Source organism: Cimex lectularius, unplaced genomic scaffold (assembly GCF_000648675.2).
Source record: "Cimex lectularius strain Harlan isolate CLEC.00 unplaced genomic scaffold, Clec_2.1 scaffold133, whole genome shotgun sequence".
Lineage (NCBI taxonomy): Eukaryota > Metazoa > Arthropoda > Insecta > Hemiptera > Cimicidae > Cimex > Cimex lectularius.
This window is the reverse complement of record NW_019394230.1, coordinates 1,208,155-1,228,390: the sequence shown is the minus strand read 5'-3', so window position 1 is coordinate 1,228,390 and position 20,236 is coordinate 1,208,155. Positions and strand designations below refer to the sequence as shown.

Below are 20,236 nucleotides of genomic sequence, written 5' to 3'. Positions count from 1 at the left end.
CGATAAATAAAAAACTGATATAAAACCTTTGTATATAAAAATTGTATAAAGTTGACTATGTATAAATAATAGGCAAATAGGAAGCATGACAGATATTTAAATCAATAGGAAAGATGTAGAAAGGAAAACGAAGTTGATAACCGCAGTGATTGGGATAAGTCAATTTTGTAACATTGTCAATATCGCAATGGGACAATTGGATTTCCTTGTACCACTACCCAGGGATATAAACTTATATATATTTTTTATGCAATTTCCGTTGCCTTACTGAAACCTGGTATTGGAGAAATTTTCTCAACAAAATAGTTTCATTGCTATAAAATAAAAAACACGAATGAACTCCCACTTTTCTTTTGTACAAAAATATTTCTTTACATTTTTGTTGAAAAGTTTAAAAAAAAATTACTTAGAAATGGACAAACAATTTTAATGATGTTTTAATAAATCATGATTCATATTTTCTGAAAAGACTGTTGATTGGATGAGTATATAAATAATTTATAATTGGTTTTTTATTTGTAAATTAGATAACCTTAATTAATTTTTTATTTAAAAAGACACTGTAATTAAATTTTTCACGCAAGGAAAATTACATGAACGAAAGTTTATGAATGAAGGAAATAATATAGTCATGGAGAATGGGGAAGATATTTTAAGGGTGTAATCAAAACTGGGGAAACATCTCATTAAGTTAATGAAAACCTCTGCAACAATGTAATCTTAATGGTACATAATTTTATTATTGTTTGCATATATAAATCAATATTAGGGTCAAGATAATTTACAGATCTACTCAAAGGACGTTCGTCCCAACCCCGGACTTGACCAGTCGTGTTTGACCCCCTGACACTAAAAATACTTACAAGATTTAAACAAAATGGCAGTGTTGTTGGCAGTACCGGCAGGAAAGACCTCGGATATCCAAAGCACTGTCGATAGATACCCTCGTTAGAATGGTTCGTAGAAGAAGTGTTATCCTCGCCCGATTAAGAATAGGCCGTGCGAGGTGGACACTACTTCGACTTACTTTTCGGCCCAAACTGCATATATGTCCGGCATGAAAGGTTTCGCCATTACACATAATTGAAGGTTGAATTCCTTTGGTCCATGTCGAGAGTAATGAACACCAGATATGAGAATCCTTCTTGAGCACGGCAGCGAGTATCTGGGTCCCATGATCCGAGAAAATACGGTTGGTTTATTGAATAGTAATGACTGTTTTTTGTCCATAGCATGTGCTGAGAGTGAAAATATTTATTCTGAATGTGTGGAATTGATTAACCTTCGACCCTCAATTAGATTAGTTATATAATTCGTGTAGAGGATGATAGAGCCTGGAGGAACATAGAGTACTCCACTACCTTGACTGAGTGAATGGTATGTAAATAAGTAACAATGTATTTAAGTTCACTATTTTCGTGGTCCGCTTGACCAATTAATACTTTACAATTAATTAAGGATTTTAGTTGAGATGAAAAAAAGTTAATCATAAAAATGGCAAAAGGAGGGAAAACTCATAAGGTGGGGTTGAGATGGGGTGTTGATGTCCGAGTGGATCGAGGTCACGATAGCTCAGGTGGTAGAGCAGCGGCGTATCAAGCCGAAGGTCGTGGGTTCGAATCCCTCTCGTGCCATTAACTTTTTTTCATCTCAACTAAAAACCTTAATTAATTGTAATGTATTTAAGGGTGACTGGGAGTGTGAATGTATTTAGGAAGTGATGCGTCGAGGGTTGAAATGACCTAGGCGTTGAGAGTCCCCGGAGCAGATAAGATCAACTGCTCAAACCGAGGTGGTGATTTTCGAGACCTGCTGGTAATTTACAGTAAATTACAATAGCTGAATTGCAGAGGGTCTGCTGAACTCTGTGGGTGAATATATGTACATCCATGTGCAGATTTGAGCTTATATAAATCAATAATGAATTTTCTTGAAGAGCCAGGCGGCATTAAAGGCAAATAACTCTTTTTATTTTCTTTCCATTGTAAAAGAAAGTTGGTAGTTCTTAGGACAGCATTATGGTATGTTAGTAATAGGATTGCTGTTTTCGGGAAGTAGTGAAGTATTTCGTTGCTGATAACATGGAAATACCTGAAGCTTTCTTTTTGGGAAGGTTTTCGACGATGTGCTCGATTTCTGAAAGATGAAAAGTTTTCGGGGAAGTGGGTAGTGGTTTGACTAGTTCCTTTTCTATGTTTTTGGTATAATTACAATGTCAGGATGACGGCAGAAAGGTTTTGAAAGGTGCTGGCTTTTTCTTAGTTTCGCTTGGCCCATGATCCGTCGTCATTGAGAAGTAGAAGGGATGTATTACGGTAGGAAAGGATGTGTTGAGTTGCTGCCCAAAGTGATTTATCTTCAGTCATTCGATTAGTTATGTATCTCCTGAATCGTTCAGCCCTTAGTTTGGAAAGTTCAATTCTTAATTTAGTCGTCAGTTTATTAAGAAGTTGACGGTTTGAAGGGTACCTCGTACGGTGCCATTTGGCTCCAGCTCGTCGTTTGGAAGCGATTAATTGCCTGATTTAAAGGGGTATATTTATTGGTTGTCGTCTACTTGTACGTTTGTAAGTCCTTACTGTACTTTTAAATAACCTCTACTGTAAAGTTGTTTTGACGTTTTATACTGCTTCATCTACTTTTTGATGGTTTTTAATGATTTAAGCTTAAGTTATGGTCGAGTAATTGTCGGAATTTTAGTCGTACTGCTGATTGGACAATGCAGATTTCGAAGGTATTTCATAATGGACTCGGAGCAACAGATACAAGCCTGTATTGCTAGGAAAAAGAAGAAACAGCATAACAGGACAACGAAGGTCGGAATCCTACTCATGGTCTGATACAAGGTTTGAAAGACACGCACTTTAGGGTCTTATAAAAACCCTTAAACTTAAGTGTTCTAGACAATTATATTTCACACTACTACAATAATTGATCGCTTTTTTACTTTTAACCCCCCATTTTTAAGATACAGAACTTACAAGACACAGAAAAGAAGAAAATCGTTTGCACTCGAAACTCTCGTATGATCGGAAATTAGAAAACTGGTGTGCGTTTGAATTTTAACAATGAGGCGCTTTTCGGCAGGGGCGGCAGCCTTTTTTAACATTCAGATTCGGATCCGTATTAAATTATTATCTCCAAGGAGATAAACAGACTCCTCTCGGAAGCAGTTTCTTTTCTTTCTTCTTCTTCCCGTTTTTTCGGCCACTTTTAGGGATTCAAGGTGAGCAACTGGGGAAAAATGGGTGAAAATGGTTCGACGGTACCCGTCCCGGTTACGCCTTCAGGTTCGCTTTGTCTAGCTTTGATGTACACGTAAAAGTGCTTTCGACTTTTGTGCACAAATGAAAGCCGGAAAAAGCTTTCAAAACAAATTTATAAAAAAACAGTTGTATTATAAATAATAATTATTCGTAAAACCCTACTGCCATTAAAAAATACAAAAACCAAAAGATGCTTCGGTAATGTAGGCCAACAGGCATGTTTTTGCAAATAAAAAAAAACATTTAATTAATTTTAAGCACCTCTAACATTCGAAATAAATGCGAATTTTTATAGAAAACAAAAGTTATATTTTATGATTGGATCAGTCAGGGCAATTTTTTTCCAGTTGTTGCCCGGCGTTCCATATAAAATTCCATAACTCTAATGAATTTTATCATAATTCAAGATTATTTCAAAATTTGAAAATTAAAGATCTTTTATTTCATTCTATGTCAACAAGGCGTTACGTATCGAGCTATTGTGATTTCGATCCACTCGGGCACTAACTTCCCATCTCAAACCCCACCTTTTTGAATTTTCTCTCCTTTTTGCCAGCGTCGGGGAATGAAATAAAGCTAAATTGAGTTGCTCTGTACAAACACAAGATTATTTTATTAACAAGTAAAGTACTTAACTCTTAATTTACCTAAGAAATTTTATAATGTAATTTTACCTTTAAAAAAAAAGAAATACGACAATAACGCTGTGATTTCACTTTAGTTTTAAACAGTTTACTACTTTTTGGACTTACGAGCTATCATGACCTCGATCCACTCGGACACTAACTTCCCATCTCAACCCCACCTTTTGAATTTTCCCTCCTTTTTGCCTTTCAGTGGAAGTTAGTGTCCGAGTGGATCGAGGACACGATAGCTCAAGTGGTAAAGCAGCGGCGTATCAAGCCGAAGATCGTGGGTTCGAATCCCGCTCGTGCCATTGACTTTTTTATCTCAACTAAAAACCTTATTAATTATAATATGTTAATATTAGCGTCGACTTTCTTTTAGATATATTTATAATTTATGGAACGTATGCAGAGATGAAAGTTTTCATAATACAGACGTTTGTTGCGCCACCGTTTTTAACAGGCCGAAAGAGTTTTAGAGCTGTGTTCAAATTCATGATGAGAGAATGAAAAAAAATTTTTAGGTCCAGTAGATATTATACAGAGCGGAAATGATCGATATTGATCCTTCGGTTGCACAAAACCCGTTCGACAAGACGATCAAAACCGGTGTTTTTGCAATTTTCCACGATGATTTTCGTTCATATCGCGCCGGCCCGATTGAAGAGAAAAACATTATAACCATATGTGCGCATATACTTATGGATAAGGCAATACTGTCGAATATGCCGTGAAAGGGCAATTCCGTCTGAATTACGGCCCGGAGCGGAATGTGCTGACGACACTTTTATACCATTTTCTTTCTACCTTATTAACCCGGACGATTCTTCTAAAAATATTATCATCCCTGCCAGCTGACAATAAAAAAACAACCCTTTTTATCATTAGCTTTATATATAATAATAATAGTTATAATATAAAGCTATAAACATATATAAAAATCACCAAATTTCTTCTGAGGGAAAATACGTGAGGCGAGATAAAAAGAACATCTTTTAACGAAAGGAGGTCGCTATCTGAAGATGTTTAGGAACGGCCATAATGATAAGCTCTTTTCAGGGCGTATCAGTACCTCAGTCCCACCCCGGCACCTTAAAAAAGCTTCTTGATATTTCCGAGAAGGTTGATGCGATTATCGATTTTTCAATAGCCCTTCGCACAATAATATTATGCCCTATATATAAAATCGCAATACTACTACGCCAAATCCAACATTTGCCAATGCGCACTTGAGAATAATAAGTCTCCGGAGGGTTCATAAAGGAAAATAAAGTATCAGTATCATTTCTAACTAAATTTTCTCATTTATTAATTTTTTTGATGTTTTCTTTCACATCTACATTCGACGGCTTGTTATCTCTTTTAATGAGCGATGTACCATATTCGTAATGAAATTTGGCGTAGAACAGTGCATTGTCTTCCTCAACAGACATCTCCTCTATGACGTTGCGTAGGACCCTTTCAATAAATATTATATCAAAACGAACTGTGGGACTGATAAACCTAGCCTATTTGTCAGGTGGTGACCCTTATGGTATGGTATCGTATGGTGAAGAAGGATACTAGGAAGCTGGGTTTGCACTCCCCAGCCACTGCAGCCTTTTGGCATATTGTACCTTCCTAGTTCCTTAGTTCAGTGCAATAGACTCAATCCTTCTTCTTAGAAGTATCAGGTCATTAACTGTCGCTGCTGCAATTTGATTCCTTATGTTTTTTCCGTAAGTTAGGTTAAATCTCCATTGAGCTGTTGCTTCGCATTCAAAGATGATATGAGTGGCTGTTTCCTCTTCATCATTACATAATCTGCAAATGGGATCATCGCTGTATACCCATGTTGTGAAGATGTTTTCTCAGATGCCAGTGACAGGTTACTAGTCCTACCACTCCTCTGAGTTTGGCCTTCTCCAATTGCAGCAGTTCTTTTGCCAGTCTTAGTGAGGGTTGTTTCATCATAAGTTTACTATGTGCTTGTGTTTTGGGCGGTATGGTGTGATGTGTTGATAGTGCCCACACGACACGCAAGAATGGCACAATTACACAGAAGACAAACACTTAGAGCCCTGAAGATGATCTCAATAAAGATCGAAACGTTGGCATGACAAAGAAAATGTTTTTCTGAAACCTACATCCACCAGACCGCATCTCACGATTTCTGAATTATTACCATTGAATTGCATCAACCTCAATTGGAAATAATTGGAACCAGTCCTACGATTTTTGCTAGGAATTTTTTACCTCTACACCTATGCACTGTTTTATCATTGAGCCATATGGATTACATAAATAGGCCCTCTTGACTGCCTTCCAAAGTTCTCTGTTGTCTATGGCTACGTCTATGGAAGGGTCTGCGAAATTGTTTTTTTTTCTCATGTAGTCAGTTACATTATAGCTTTCACATTTATTTCAATTATTTGAAGAAGAAAAAATCTGCTCCTCTTTAGATCTGGTTTTATTTCCTGCATGGGTCTCCATAGTTTTCTATTGATAAGTATGCACTACCCCTGTCATGGTAGGACTATCTAATCGTTTTAGACTTTACAACTTTTGTTGTTCTTCTTAGGATTTTTTTCAAGCTAGTGACGTCTGGTCTGTCCGTTGTGGCATATAGCCAATACGTCATCGTGGGCCCCATCTTTGTCCAATGTTTAGTAGTTCCTTAGCCTTAAGTAAAAGTTTGCTTTTATGTCTTCTCCACATGAACCGTTGTTCTATGGTTATACATACTTAGATACTACGTTTTTTTTGGGGAATGATGCCACTTCATCTTTTAATGAGTATTAGATTTAACTTCCTTCAAATAGGTCCACTATTCATGCATTTCATTTTTAACAATTTAAGTTTTCATATTATTTTTTTCAGTTCTACGTGATGAATTTCGCACAGTTCCTTCGGACCTGAAGGTAGCCGCGGGGGAGGAAGCGGTCTTGGAATGCGGTCCTCCCAAGGGGAACCCTGAGCCGTCCTTACTCTGGAAAAAGGACGGGGAAGTCATCGACTTGGACGACAGGTGAACATCTGTCACCAGAGCCAATTCGTTTGCCAGAAACATCCCCAAATACTTAAAATTTGCTTTGTTTATTTTTCAGAGTGAAGGTGGTCGACGGTGGAAATCTGAAAATAACGCAGGTCAAACCGAATGACGAAGGAAAGTATCAGTGCATCGTCCAGAACATTGTTGGGATGAAGGAATCTCCTTTAGCCAGTCTCACCGTCCACGGTTCGTTTTCTTATGTATATAAATGAATAGACTATTTTAATATATTCGTAATCTTTCAAATATGTATAATTTAGCATTTACAATTGCATCCGCAGGCTTAATCTCAATCTAATCTACACTTTTCAACTAATCTCTAATTTTTAGACCGTAACCTGAGTGCCCTAAATACACAATTATTATTCCAGTCTTTAAAATTGGAGACAAGCTTTGCAAATCAAAAAGAGACCAATCACTATTCAAAGTATTCACTATTTTTCGTGGTCCGCTTGACCAATTAATATCTTACAATTAATTAAGGTTTTTAGTTGAGATAAAAAAGTCAGTGTCACGAGCGGGATTCGAACCCACGACCTTCGGCTTGATACGCCGCTACTCTACCACTTGAGCTATCGTGACCTCGATCCGCTCGGGCGCTAACTTCCCATCTCAACCCCACCTTTTTGAATTTTCCCTCCCTTTTGCCATTTTTCAAATGTCGTGTAATCTATTTGATTCTCGGCGACAAATTAAATGGCTACGGAGAGCTTTAATGAAGTATACTTCATTTTAATTCATTAAATTCACTATTTTTCGTGGTCCGCTAGACCAATTAATATCATTCAATTAATTAAGGTTTTTAGGTGAGATAAAAAATGTCACTATTCAAAGTTATATACTTTTGAAAATTTGTTGCTTTTAATCTCGTCAAAATTCAAAGAAATAATCATTCGAAAGTCCAAACCAACATGGCTCTCCGAAAGGCTGATCTACAACCACTAATCTTCTTAATTTACAGTCTTTCATACTTGATAACATCAATTTGGAATGCCTGCAGTAGTTGTTTACTCTGACTTCAATTATTCATTCCATAGATTGTTTTTCAGATATCGTGAGATGCGGTCGGGTGTGATGTAGGTTACAGAAAAACATTTTCTTTATCGTGCCAACGTTTCGATCTTTTATTGAGATCATCTTCAGTGCTCAAAGTGTTTGTCTTCTGTGTAATTGTGCCATCTTTGCGTGTCGTGTTGAGAGTGCCAGCCTCACAGCTCTCATCTGCATACCTGCAACATCCTATATACTTACAAACTTTTATACTGTATACAGATGCCACCTAAACTAAACCATGATTTGCGTCAGGTATATTCTGTGCAAGCCTTACCAGATAGCGTTCAAATTTATTAGAATCCTGCTAGCTAAATTATATATTGTACATTCTTGTGCAATAAAAATCTTAAAACACACATTGACAAAAAATCTTCAAATGATTAGACAGCGAAACAGCCATAAAAGCATTAGCCATGAAAATTTTACGCCTAAAATTTGCAAAATCTGGAAAAACATAACATACGAAAGACTTCTGAATAATAGCAGAAAAACTGGCCTGAGGAGGATCGGTAACGCCATAAATAGAACAGAACTTACATTTGGCTTAACAAGATCAGTAATAGACTCCATCTCAGAAAGGGTCCACACTAAACAAAATGAAAAGTAGAAGACCTCCAGACATAGTAAAAACACGATTAAAATATGTTCACCAAAACTGGTACATTGCTACGTTTAGACAAGGTAAAATCAGTGGAGTGTTTCAGGTCTGGTCACTGGTGACCGACAAAACAGTTGCACAACTTGGCTGTATTAATATTTTAATCATTATTTTAATGATGATCCCATTTGTCGGCTGTGTAATGTCGAGGTAGAAATTGCCACTCATTATATCTTTGAATACGCAACCACTGATATAACCTGACACAAGACAACCTGGAGCACCGAGAATACCCAAGAAAAAGAACTGTAGCAATGACAGTCTTCTTAATATCTTCTACTTCTTAATAGAACGATTGATTCAATTGAGGGTACTAAAGAATTAGGAAAAGTAAAATAAGCCAACAGACTGCAGTAGAACACCAAACCCCTGTTCTAGTATCCTTATTAATATTATCATCTCCTTCATGCAGTTAGCACAGTAGTCCACCTTGCTGGGCGCTGGCTGGTCTTTGGTCACCAAACAGACAAAGCTATCATTTAGACCGGTGGTGGAGCGCACCAGGCTTTAGGATGGACAATGGTTGAATGGTTTAGCAGAGGGAAAATGCAACTGTCGGCATTGAGAGAAACGTGGAAATAAACACTTTACCACCAGAAATTTTTCTAACTATAGGTGTACCCTCGGTTTGGCTTCGGCAACAGAATATGAAACTTTTAAGAGGTGTACTATGATCCGAGACATAGGAAGGAAGTCATAAAAAACGTTCTCCCGAAGCGCCAAAGATTGAATAAATATTCAGCTCCCAAGTGCCCAGTGGGCATGGGAGGCGTATGGATTTCTTACATTATTGGCAATTTGGCATAGCAAAAATGCTTCAATTGAACTTGAAAAACATAGATGTATAAGGACTATACTTGCAAAAAGATATGGCAACCGATATTTACGAAACTGGTGTCGTTTTTGCAAAAGACTTCTTTGTGTCTGTTGATCCGATTAATTTGAACATGATACAAATGTACAAAGTAACTTGTAATCAATATGGGCACAGGTTTAATATAACCTCCCTGTTTATTCGTTTACTATAAACAGGAAAAGTACACACAATTAGCCTTTGTGATTATTTAAGAAGTGAAGGGCATAAATATTATAATTGGCATTATTGCGGATTTTTATTCGCTACAGAATTGCTGCATGCTAGTCCCACAGTAAAATTGCATGTGAGATTACTTTTTATGTAAGAATTATTGGTTGTCCGTGTGAAACGGCTTTTCCTAGTTGTCAGGAAACTTGTACGTCGATATAGTAAACGAAGCTATGAAGTAGAAACATCTCGTAAAGGAAAAATATATTTTTGCAAGCTCGATTAACCCGGGAAGCGACGAGAGGGGATTTATCGCCGGGAAGGACCCTGGGGACTTCGATTCCCTTCAGTTCGTTTCGACCATTATTGATTATACCTTTTACAAATAAATCAGAGCCGAATTTCGCCTGTCTTACTGATGACGAACGAAAAAGAGGATTTATCGTTTATTACTAATCGTTTTTCCGTTTTATATGTATCCTTTTAAACGCTGACTAGGGAGTTTCTTCACCATAACCCACTCTTCTCCTATCACCTTCTAACATGAATTCATACACCTCAGAAGGGTTCGTTTTTGAAATATGATTACAATGATATTTGATGATAGTTTCTTACAAAAAAATGCTTCCTCTCCCTGCTTGTACTGAGGCCCGGTCGAGTTGTTGGGCATATGCTGCAATTCAGACCTTTGAGGTGACATGATCCACCACCATCTGTCATGATAGTTTTGTATTATTAGTTCAGATTGAAATAGATCTCTCAATTTGCAAGATATTTTCTTGAAAAATAGTTGTACAAGCTTATGGAATTGTAAGTGGTGTGATGACACATGGCAGTGGGACTATACATCTGATTCTATGTCTTGTGTCTTAAGATCCATCGGTAGGCCAAATGGAACTTTATAGTTATTCGTACTAATACTGTTTAATAAACAAGGAAATTTTTAAAGGGGGGTTAGGCAATTTTGAATATGTAGTTTAGTAGTTTCTAATCACTATGGTCTGCCCTTGCTGTTGTCTGTCAGGCGCGTTTCTGCTTCTCGCCCTCATCAGCGATGTGTCTGTGGGTCTGCCCTTTAGTCCGCAATTTTATAAGTTTGTAGAAAGAATGTCCTGTTATTTTCCGACGAAGATTGGCAGACCACAATCATCGTTAATGATCAAACTACAGGGACATCACACCACAGACGTCTGGGAGACATTGTCAGTGTTTCCAATATTTAATCTATGAATTTAATTTTAATTTTCTGCGAATAAATCATTATTAGCTACAGTGTTTTTTAATTTTTGTGTTTTTTCAGTTAAGCCTTATTTCACGAAGGCCCCAAAGGATATAACAGCCGTTGCTGAATCCACTGTCGAGCTGAAGTGCGAGGTGAGCGGAGACCCGCCCCCCAAGGTCCAGTGGAAAAGGGAAGAGGGTAAAATCCCTCCTGGAAGGTCGGAGGTCACGGAAGAACTCAGTTTGAAGATTGAGAGGGTGCATCCGGACGATGAGGGTGCATATTTCTGCGAAGCGGACAATCCAGTTGGCAAGGCATCCGCCAAGGCGATCCTCACCGTCCACTGTAAAGTAAAAACAAAATTTTAATTCGAACTTTTTTGTATTGTTTAATTTATTTCAGCCGCACCCGTGTTCCTCGTCAAGCCCGAAGACGAAGCCGTCCCTTTGGGCGGTGTCGCCAAATTCGAATGCGTCGCCCGAGGAAGCCCACCGCCTTCGATTTACTGGCTGCGCGAAGGGGATCCCAACCTCATGTTCCCGAGGGATGAATACGGCCGATACTGGGTCAGCCCTAAGGGCCAGCTTAACGTGAAAGGTGTCGCCAGGGAGGATGCAGGACTTTACTTATGTACGGCTTTGAGCGTGGCTGGCTCGACGACTGCAAGGGCATACCTTCAGGTAATGTCGCTAATGGACGAACCTTGTTTTCCTCTGAATTATTACGCCAGTGGCAAAATTCAGCACGGAACATTATCAATTCCGCCTCCTGTGGTTGAAAATTTCAGAAGCAGACGCATTAAAGCATTAACTACGTTCTCATTAAAGTGATAAATTAAACTACTAATTGTTTTAAAAGTTATTAACGTCTGTCTGTCTGTCTGTGTCTCTTTCCTTGTCTCTCACTCTCTCTCCCTTTCTATAAATCTCTATTATCTATTTATCTATCTACTTAACTATCTATCTACATATTATTCTGCTAAAAAATGGATTTGAAATTTTGATATATTTTTTTTATTTTCTGTCTTTTGGCCATAAATAAAATGTTTATTTTTATTTCAAGTACTGACTATAAGAGTTGGTTAATGTGATTTAAAATCCTCGTAAAAATTAATTTAAAAAAAAAAAGAATTATTGTTTATGTTTATATCGACCTACAATTAAGTAGAAGCGAAGCGGACCGAGGTCAACTTAATTCGCTTCAACTTAATTAAAACAAGAACTTTGGCACGTAAATGAGACTTGTCCTTAAGCAGTATGGTTTCCAGCGTAGAGAGACGATGCTGAATCCTTTTGTCAAAAACATAACTTAGTATGCTCAAGAGATTAATAAGCATATAGCTAGCCTGGTTTTGTGCAGGATTCTTCTGTTTTTAAATAAATACTTTTTTTTTCCTTTTCCAGCGAAATAGCCCAAGAAGAACTTGATATTATATTAGTAGACTAAGAACCGAAGGCTTTTGGAAGGTTCTTCAGCATTACGATATCGGATAATCCGTCAAATTCTGGGGTATATTCTTATTTTGTCTAACGATGAAATGAGTTTCCGAAATTGTACATTTTCCGAAATTGTATTTGGTGCTCTCCAACAAAATTTTAGAAGCCAGTCTGTTGAGATTCTAACTTAACTGAAATTTGTGTGGTGAACGGATTCAAATTATTTACTTATTATTCAGAAATCGTGAGATGCGGTCTGGTGTGATGTAGGTTTCAGAAAAAAAATTTCTTTATCGTGCCAACGTTTCGATCTTTATTGAGATCATCTTCAGGGTCTGGGATTTACAAACATTGTGTACATTTAACAAATACATGTAGAATGAGGAAAAAAGTGAATTTATACAATGCAAAAAAAAAAATTTTTTGTATTCAATCAAAGTATTTCTACTCACTCAAAGTGTTTGTTTTCTGTGTAATTGTGCCATTCTTGCGTGTCGTGCCAGTGAGATTTTGCTATTTTGTGTTTATATACGTTGGATTTTGAAGGGGTGGGGAAGGAAGTCGGTATAGAAAAGACATTTTTGTATAAGGCGTCGGCTTCTTTGAGGTGAAAAGAGCCGACGAAGGGAATGTGTTCATATTGTATCTTTACGTTTTATCACATGCATAATTTGATTGACTGACATGGTGTTCGTTATTAGGTGACATCGGTGAATGACAAACCTCCTCCAATAATCGAAATCGGGCCGACAAACCAAACTTTGCCTTTGCAGTCGTTTGCTACGTTGCCATGTCAAGTTCTTGCCAACCCACCGGCGAAAGTGGTCTGGTACAAAGACGGGGCTGAACTGGAAGACGGGGATCGCGTCACAATTTTACCCTCAGGGACTATAAGAATAGATGGTAAGTTAAAAATAGAAAATCATTTGGAACAATTTTATATTCAAATTTATGACAGGAATTACTCTTTTCAAATCTTCCTTTGTATTAATGAAATTGTATTTTCTTAGAATTAGACATATCTGATACTGGAGAGTATACTTGCACTGGATCATCCGAGTCGGGTGTGAGCCGGTGGTCGAGTTATCTCACAGTTGAACGATCTCCCGGTGCAGATCTTCACAGAAGCCCAGATCCAAGCACATTCCCAAGAGCACCGTCGACACCCAGGGTTGTGAACGCATCCCAAAATTCACTCACAGTCGCCTGGGACCCTCCCTCCGGTACGTCTACCCTAATCGGCTACACTTTGGAGTATTTCAGCCCAGAACTACAAACCGGATGGGTCATGGCTGCCCATCGCATAATCAGCCATACATATACGGTATGTTATATTTACTACATGTGCTGACAGTTTGATAAGTGATTTTTGTTTAGCTATCGGATTTGAAACCTGACACGGGATATATGTTCATCGTGAGAGCTGAAAACAGCCAGGGGTTGTCGATACCAAGTGGAATTTCTGAACCTGCTAGGACCTTGCGAGAAGGAGCTGAAGCTATGGCCCCTCATCAACTGGATGAAGCTAGAAGCCGCTTGGCCAACAGAATCGTAGTTTTTAAAGAACTCACTGCACTCTCTTCTACTTCCGTGAACACAAAATGGGAGGTACTTAAAAAAATTTATCAGCAGTTTCATCAAAAATGACCCTTTAGCTTAATCATGCTTGGTCATACTGATCTGGCTAATTTTGTTGGTTTTGTCTGACAAAATCAATCAAATACACAATCCATGAAGCTTCAAAATTAACAGCTTAGCCACAAGCTCTAGTTCATAACTTATTAAATTCACTAGTTTTCGTGGTCCGCTTGACCAATTAATATATTTCATTAATTAAGGTATTTTTTAGTTGAGATAAAAAAGTCAGTGTGAGCGGGATTCGAAACCACGATCTTCGGCAAGAGTAGCGGCGTATCTAGCCGAAAATCGTGGGTTCGAATCCCGCTCACGACACTGATTTTTTATCTCAACTAAAAAAAAACCTTAATTAATTGAAATCTATTTCATAACATTTTTAACAGTGATAATATCTTCTGGTTCTCAGGTACTTAGTGACGACTACTATGAAGGTGTTTATATTAGATTCAGAGAAAAAACGTCTGTCTTTCATAAATTCCAAATGGTGACAGTGCCTAAGACTGAAAACAGCGAGCACATCGTGACCAATCTTAAGAAGTTCACGAGCTACGAGTTTTTCCTAAGCCCTTACTTCAAATCTGTCGAGGGCTACCCAACTATTTCAAAAATAGTCAAAACACTAGAAGACAGTATGTTTATATAGTAAAAATTTTTATGGTTGATATTGTTTCATATGTAAATTTTTTTCAGTTCCAACTGAGCCACCACAAAACGTTCAGATAGAAATTGTCAACACTACTGCTGCATATGTTCGTTGGGCTCAGCCACCGACAGAGCACCATAACGGGATCCTTCAAGGATACAAGATTCAAGTGAAGGGAAATAGTACAAAAATACTTGCAGAGATGACCTTAAACATTGGGACGACTAACATCCTACTTAATAATTTGACATCAAAGGGGGCTTATTCAGTACGAGTAGCTACATTTACAGCAATAGGACTTGGCCCATGGTCTGAGCACATCACCCTCTTTCCTGGTCATGCGAGAGGCTTAAGAGCACCCAGGGGTGGAGAGACATGGCTAGTTCTTCTTGTCGTTGTGATGGCACTTTTACTTGGGTTAGCCTGTTCTTCTGTACTATATTTAAGAAGAAGAAACAACAACAAACAACTAGGTCATCTATCCGGTAATTATTAGCTTTCTAACCGTTCTTAATGATATTAATTTTTAAAATTAGTTCCTGTAGTGAACACGAACAATCTATCTTTGATGAGAACGATACCAAAAGACGGCGGTGTCTGGCTGGATCGCGACTGGCAGAGTGAAGGCAAGTCTGACAGGGACCAAGACACGACTGAAGCAGACCAGGAATGTGCCGATTATGCTGAAGTCGACACCAAGAATTTAGCTACGTATTATGCTACGGGCAATGCAAACAAAGAACAGCCTACACCTTATGCCACGACGACTTTACTTGCTAGACCTCAGAATTGCCCTTTGAGGCACAGCCCTGAAATAAACAATGTGTGTTGTTCAAATAGTTTTCGTTTATTTTATAATTATACTACATTTTATTTTATTTTTAGATCCATGGTCAAATGCATGAGTCAAAAAGTACGCCATCAGTTGAATATAATACAAATAATACTCAACAAAATATATATTCCAGTAAGTAAATATATAATTGTTGGCCATAAAATAAAAACATATATTTCAATTATTACATTTAAACAATTCAAATATTATTGTCGGTGGTTTTGCTCCATTGGCTTACTCGTGCTCAGTAACCGGAGCCAATGCTGAGGTTATGCCATGGGCAAGATTTGCAGCCCAGTAATGCTCAGTCATATGCCCAGAAAATTTCAAGAAACATTTACTCATTTCTTGGTGAAACAACCGTTGATGTGTAAATAAAATTTCAGAAGAACGTCCTGTTCTCTGCTGTAGACCGTGATGCGAACGATCAGACAAATATGATTTGAACCAATCTGGTATACTTCTCGGAACCAATGCCGAGGTTATGCTATGGGCAAGATTTGCAGCCCAGTATGTTCAGTCACATGCCTAGAAAATTTCAAGAAACATTTACTCATTTCTTGGTGCAACAACCGTTGATGCGCAAATAAAATATCAGAAGAACGTCCTGTTCTCTGCTATAGACCGTGATGCGAACGATCAGACAAATATGATTTGAACCAATCATGCATATTTCTCGGAACCAATGCCGAGGTTATGCTATGAGCAAGATTTGCAGCCCAGTATGTTCAGTTACATGCCTAGAATATTTCAAGAAACATTTACTCATTTCTTGGTGCAACAACAGTTGAAGTGCAAATAAAATTTCAGAAGAACGTCCTGTTCTCTGCTGTAGATCGTGATGCGAACGATCAGACAAATATGATTTGAACCAATCATGCATATTTCTCGGAGCCAATGCCGAGGTTATGGTATGGGAAAGATTTTCAGCCCAGTATGCTCAGTCACATGCCCAGAATATTTCAAGAAACTTTTACTCACTTCTTTGAGCAACAACCGTTGATGCGCAAATAAAATTTCAGAAGAACATCCTGTTCTCTGCTGTAGACCGTGATGCAAATGATCAGACAAATATGATTTGAACCAATCTGGTATACTTCTCGGAACCAATGCCGAGGTTATGCTATGGGCAAGATTTTCAGCCCAGTATGCTCAGTCACATGCCCAGAATATTTCAAGAAACTTTTACTAACTTCTTTGAGCAACAACAGTTGATGTGCAAATAAAATTTCAGAAGAAGGTCCTGTTTTCTGCTGTAGATCGTGATGCGAACGATCAGACAAATATGATTTGAACCAATCATGCATATTTCTCGGAGCCAATGCCAAGGTTATGGTATGGGCAAGATTTTCAGCCCGGTATGCTCAGTCACATGCCCAGAATATTTCAAGAAACATTTACTCATTTCTTGGTGCAACAACCGTTGATGCGCAAATAAAATTTCAGAAGAACGTCCTGTTCTCTGCTGTAGACCGTGATGCGAACGATCAGACAAATATGATTTGAACCAATCTGGTATACTTCTCGGAACCAATGCCGAGGTTATGCTATGGGCAAGATTTGCAGCCCAGTATGCTCAGTCACATGCACAGCAATTTTCAAGAAATATTTACTCATTTCTTGGTGCAACAACCGTTGTAAAATGAATAAAAGGAAAATAAATCAAATTCAGCTGTTGGGTAACTCACCTCATCCTCCGGGTCGAAGCTGTAGTCTTCGGGCAAAGTTACAGGGGGCAGTAAAAAGGATTCAATAGTTAGTCAGGAATCGGACGATGGATTCCCTTTACTTTTTAACTTTCTATCCTTGAACCCGTCCCCATCTCTTTGTGAGGGAATCCACCAATGGGTCCTTTGCTCGAACAATAACTTCACATGACTTAAATATATAACAAATACGATTGGAACGACGGTTGAAATAAGTGTGTTATGATATTTTTAGGGATCCCATTCACACGAAGCAAACTTGTTTCACTCACAAGTGTAAAATAAAAATTCAAAAAATATCTGTGCCACAAACTCAAACAAATCATTCAAAAATACAACAGATAAAGTAATTTGTAAACCATTAGAATTCCAAGCACACCGAAGCATAAATACAACAATAATAAAAAAACGGCAGTTTGTTATCTCTAGGATTTGTCACCAGTATGTTTTTTTAAATTTTTTTAGATGGAAACCATTTTAGAATAAGGAGCCAACAGCATATCTACAATGATAAAAATATGGAGGATCCTAGTTGGGGTGAATACATGCACCCGAGTTCAGATGTCTCAGACCACCGTATATCGCCAAGAGTGAATTGCCAAGTAAGCGTCCTTAAAAGACCAATCATATTAGAAAAAAAAAATTTTGTTTTGTTTAGAGTCCGAAGGGTGTTCGTAGGAGTAATATGTCACGAGAAAGCCTCTATGAACTTCCTCGGGGTCCACCAAGGAGCGAAAGCACCTACAGCTACACACCGACATGGCACAACAACATCCCTCACCACACAGCGTCGCAACATTCTATCCAAGTATGCCTGTAAACATTGAACCACGGTGAAATCTGATTTATATAATTATAGGTCGGTGAGAGAAATCATAGAAGGGAATCATCAGGTGAGAGGTCGACAAGCACAAGAACATCAAAAGGCAGCTATGGACCAAGCTCTAAATCTCTCAGACATGGGCAGAGAAGCGATTCCAGGAATGAACGTCCTGATGAAAACACTTCACTTTTATATGAGCAACAAATTTCCAAGTAATGAATAAACATTAAAAACTGTAAACATAGAATAAATTAATTTGTTATATAGGCTGAACCGTGACAACTACAGGCCGAGACATGAATACAGGGATAATTGCGCCATACTTGATATTATTCAGCCAAACCATCATAGCCCAATAAATAGACATTTAGGTAAACACATGTTTTGTGTGTTTATTTGTAGAAGATAATTTTTTTTTTAAATAGCAAATCAACAACGGACACAAGAATGCGGAGGAGGAGACTACAGCGACTGTTCAGTTAGAGAATGCTGTGACGAGGACTGCAGCAGTAGCTACACTAGCGACATATGCTGTTCTTGCAGCGAATCATCTTGCCTGTACGAATCCTGCTCACAGCCCCACCACCGACCATGAGAAATACTTAATCAGCGTTTTGTATGAAGCGCTGATTCTGATGTGGTAATATTCTAACTGTAAATTTTTTGTTGCCTCTTCTTAATTGTTTTTCTTTTATAGGAAAAAAGTGATTTCAGTAATATGAAGAAATATCACAATTTACATGCTTCAAAGGATGACTTTCGATTTTAACATTTTTCAGGATGACTGAGTCTTCCTTATTAAATTAATACTAAAAACAAAAAAACAGAAAAAAGATTAAAGTTTTATTGAAAATAATGCAACAGAAACTTGAACAGTCAAAGAATGCTTTTTCAACATAATTAGCATGTATAAAAAGACAAATTTAATATTAAGGGCTTAAAAATACAAAACGTCTAGTTACATATACAATTAATTATACATATACAAATAAACTTTAATCACTTAAGGCAATAATTACATTTTAAGTAACGACTGCCTGTCTTAATTAAGCAATTTTGTTTATTATATTGTTAACCTTCGAAGGGTCGCGCCTCCGTTAAAATACAAGTGGTGGCGCAGCCCTTTTTTTTTTTTTTTTAATATTTCAGTAGGGTTATTGTTAACAAAATTGATGTTTTATTATTGTAGTTGATTCCATTTCTGTAGATTATTATGTATATTTTTTCTCCTCTTAAAAAGAGTTTCTTTAAAGTAGTGATAGTCCAAGTCATTAAATTTTTAGTTGTTTAATTAAGTTGTAATAAAAATAACTCCATAAAAATATTATCTGCTTTTTCGTTTAAAGAATTATTGTTCAACGTAGTTATATATAATTCAATTAATTAAGGTTTTTAGTTCAGATAAAAAAACTCAGTGTCATGAGCGGGATTCGAACCCATGACCTTTGGCTAGATACGCTGCTGCTCTACCACTTGAGCTATGGTGACTTCGATCAGCTCGCACACTAACTTCCCATCTCAACCTCACCTCTCGAATTTTCCCTCCTTTTTGCCATTTTTCAAATGTGTAACCTATTCATTTTTCGCCAAGAATCAAATAGATTACACGACATTTGAAAAATGGCGAAAAGGAGGGAAAATTCAAAAAGTTGGGTTAAGATGGGAAGTTAGTGTCTGAGCAGATCGAAGTCACGATAGCTCAAGTGGTAGAGTAGCGGCGTATCAAGCCGAAGGTCGTGGGTTCGAATCCCACTTGTGACACTGACTTTTTATCTCAACTAAAAACCTTAATTAATTGAAAGATATTAATTGGTCAAGCGGACCACGAAAACTAGTGAAGTTATATATATTTCTAAAATTTCTCTTTTATGTTTATTTGGTTCAATTTTATATGTCAGCATTATGATTAGTATGTTTTAAATGGCATGATAGTGCTGTTTTATTTTTTTATTTTTATTTTTTTTTACAATCTACCCATTTAATACTATAGATAACATTGTTTTAGTATTTCCGATCTAATTTATCTTTTATGGTAGGTTATACAAAATGTCTGATGATAACCAGAAAATGAAAAAATAGACCCAAACATAGGAGAAAAAATGTGACCTTTATAAAAACCATGTATCTCTTAGACTCCCCCTAATTAAAAGAAACTCTTTTTAGGAAAAGAAAAAAATAGTGAAAAGATACAAAATTTATAAGATACAAATGGTACAGATAAACAAATGTTTTTATTTACATAAAAATAATTCTTCCATTTCACAAAATAAACAAA

At 37.3% G+C, this 20,236-nt stretch overlaps 1 protein-coding gene and 1 non-coding gene across 3 annotated transcripts in view; both read left to right on the top strand.

Annotated features, from left to right (window-relative positions):
- The window catches only part of LOC106663540 (roundabout homolog 2-like), a 187,611-nt gene extending 168,828 nt beyond the window's left edge, over positions 1-18,783 (top strand). The window contains exons 3-19 of one of the 2 annotated variants that reach the window (XM_024230387.1): positions 6,752-6,899; positions 6,979-7,109; positions 10,959-11,225; positions 11,283-11,560; positions 13,018-13,219; positions 13,327-13,640; positions 13,694-13,924; positions 14,361-14,583; positions 14,645-15,070; positions 15,134-15,420; positions 15,483-15,564; positions 17,604-17,740; positions 17,797-17,946; positions 17,998-18,173; positions 18,229-18,332; positions 18,387-18,601; positions 18,659-18,783. In XM_024230387.1, coding sequence (XP_024086155.1) covers positions 6,752-6,899; positions 6,979-7,109; positions 10,959-11,225; positions 11,283-11,560; positions 13,018-13,219; positions 13,327-13,640; positions 13,694-13,924; positions 14,361-14,583; positions 14,645-15,070; positions 15,134-15,420; positions 15,483-15,564; positions 17,604-17,740; positions 17,797-17,946; positions 17,998-18,173; positions 18,229-18,332; positions 18,387-18,556 — 3,326 coding nt within the window. In that variant the 3' untranslated portion in view covers positions 18,557-18,601; positions 18,659-18,783. Of the gene's footprint in view, positions 1-6,751; positions 6,900-6,978; positions 7,110-10,958; positions 11,226-11,282; positions 11,561-13,017; positions 13,220-13,326; positions 13,641-13,693; positions 13,925-14,360; positions 14,584-14,644; positions 15,083-15,133; positions 15,421-15,482; positions 15,565-17,603; positions 17,741-17,796; positions 17,947-17,997; positions 18,174-18,228; positions 18,333-18,386; positions 18,602-18,658 lie in introns of both variants that reach the window. The other variant, XM_024230386.1, reaches the window with a different exon arrangement.
- An 866-nt stretch (positions 18,784-19,649) lies between these two features.
- Positions 19,650-19,722, top strand: Trnad-auc. The gene has a single exon. It is a non-coding gene; the product is annotated as a tRNA-Asp (tRNA).
- The last annotated feature ends 514 nt before the right edge of the window (positions 19,723-20,236 follow it).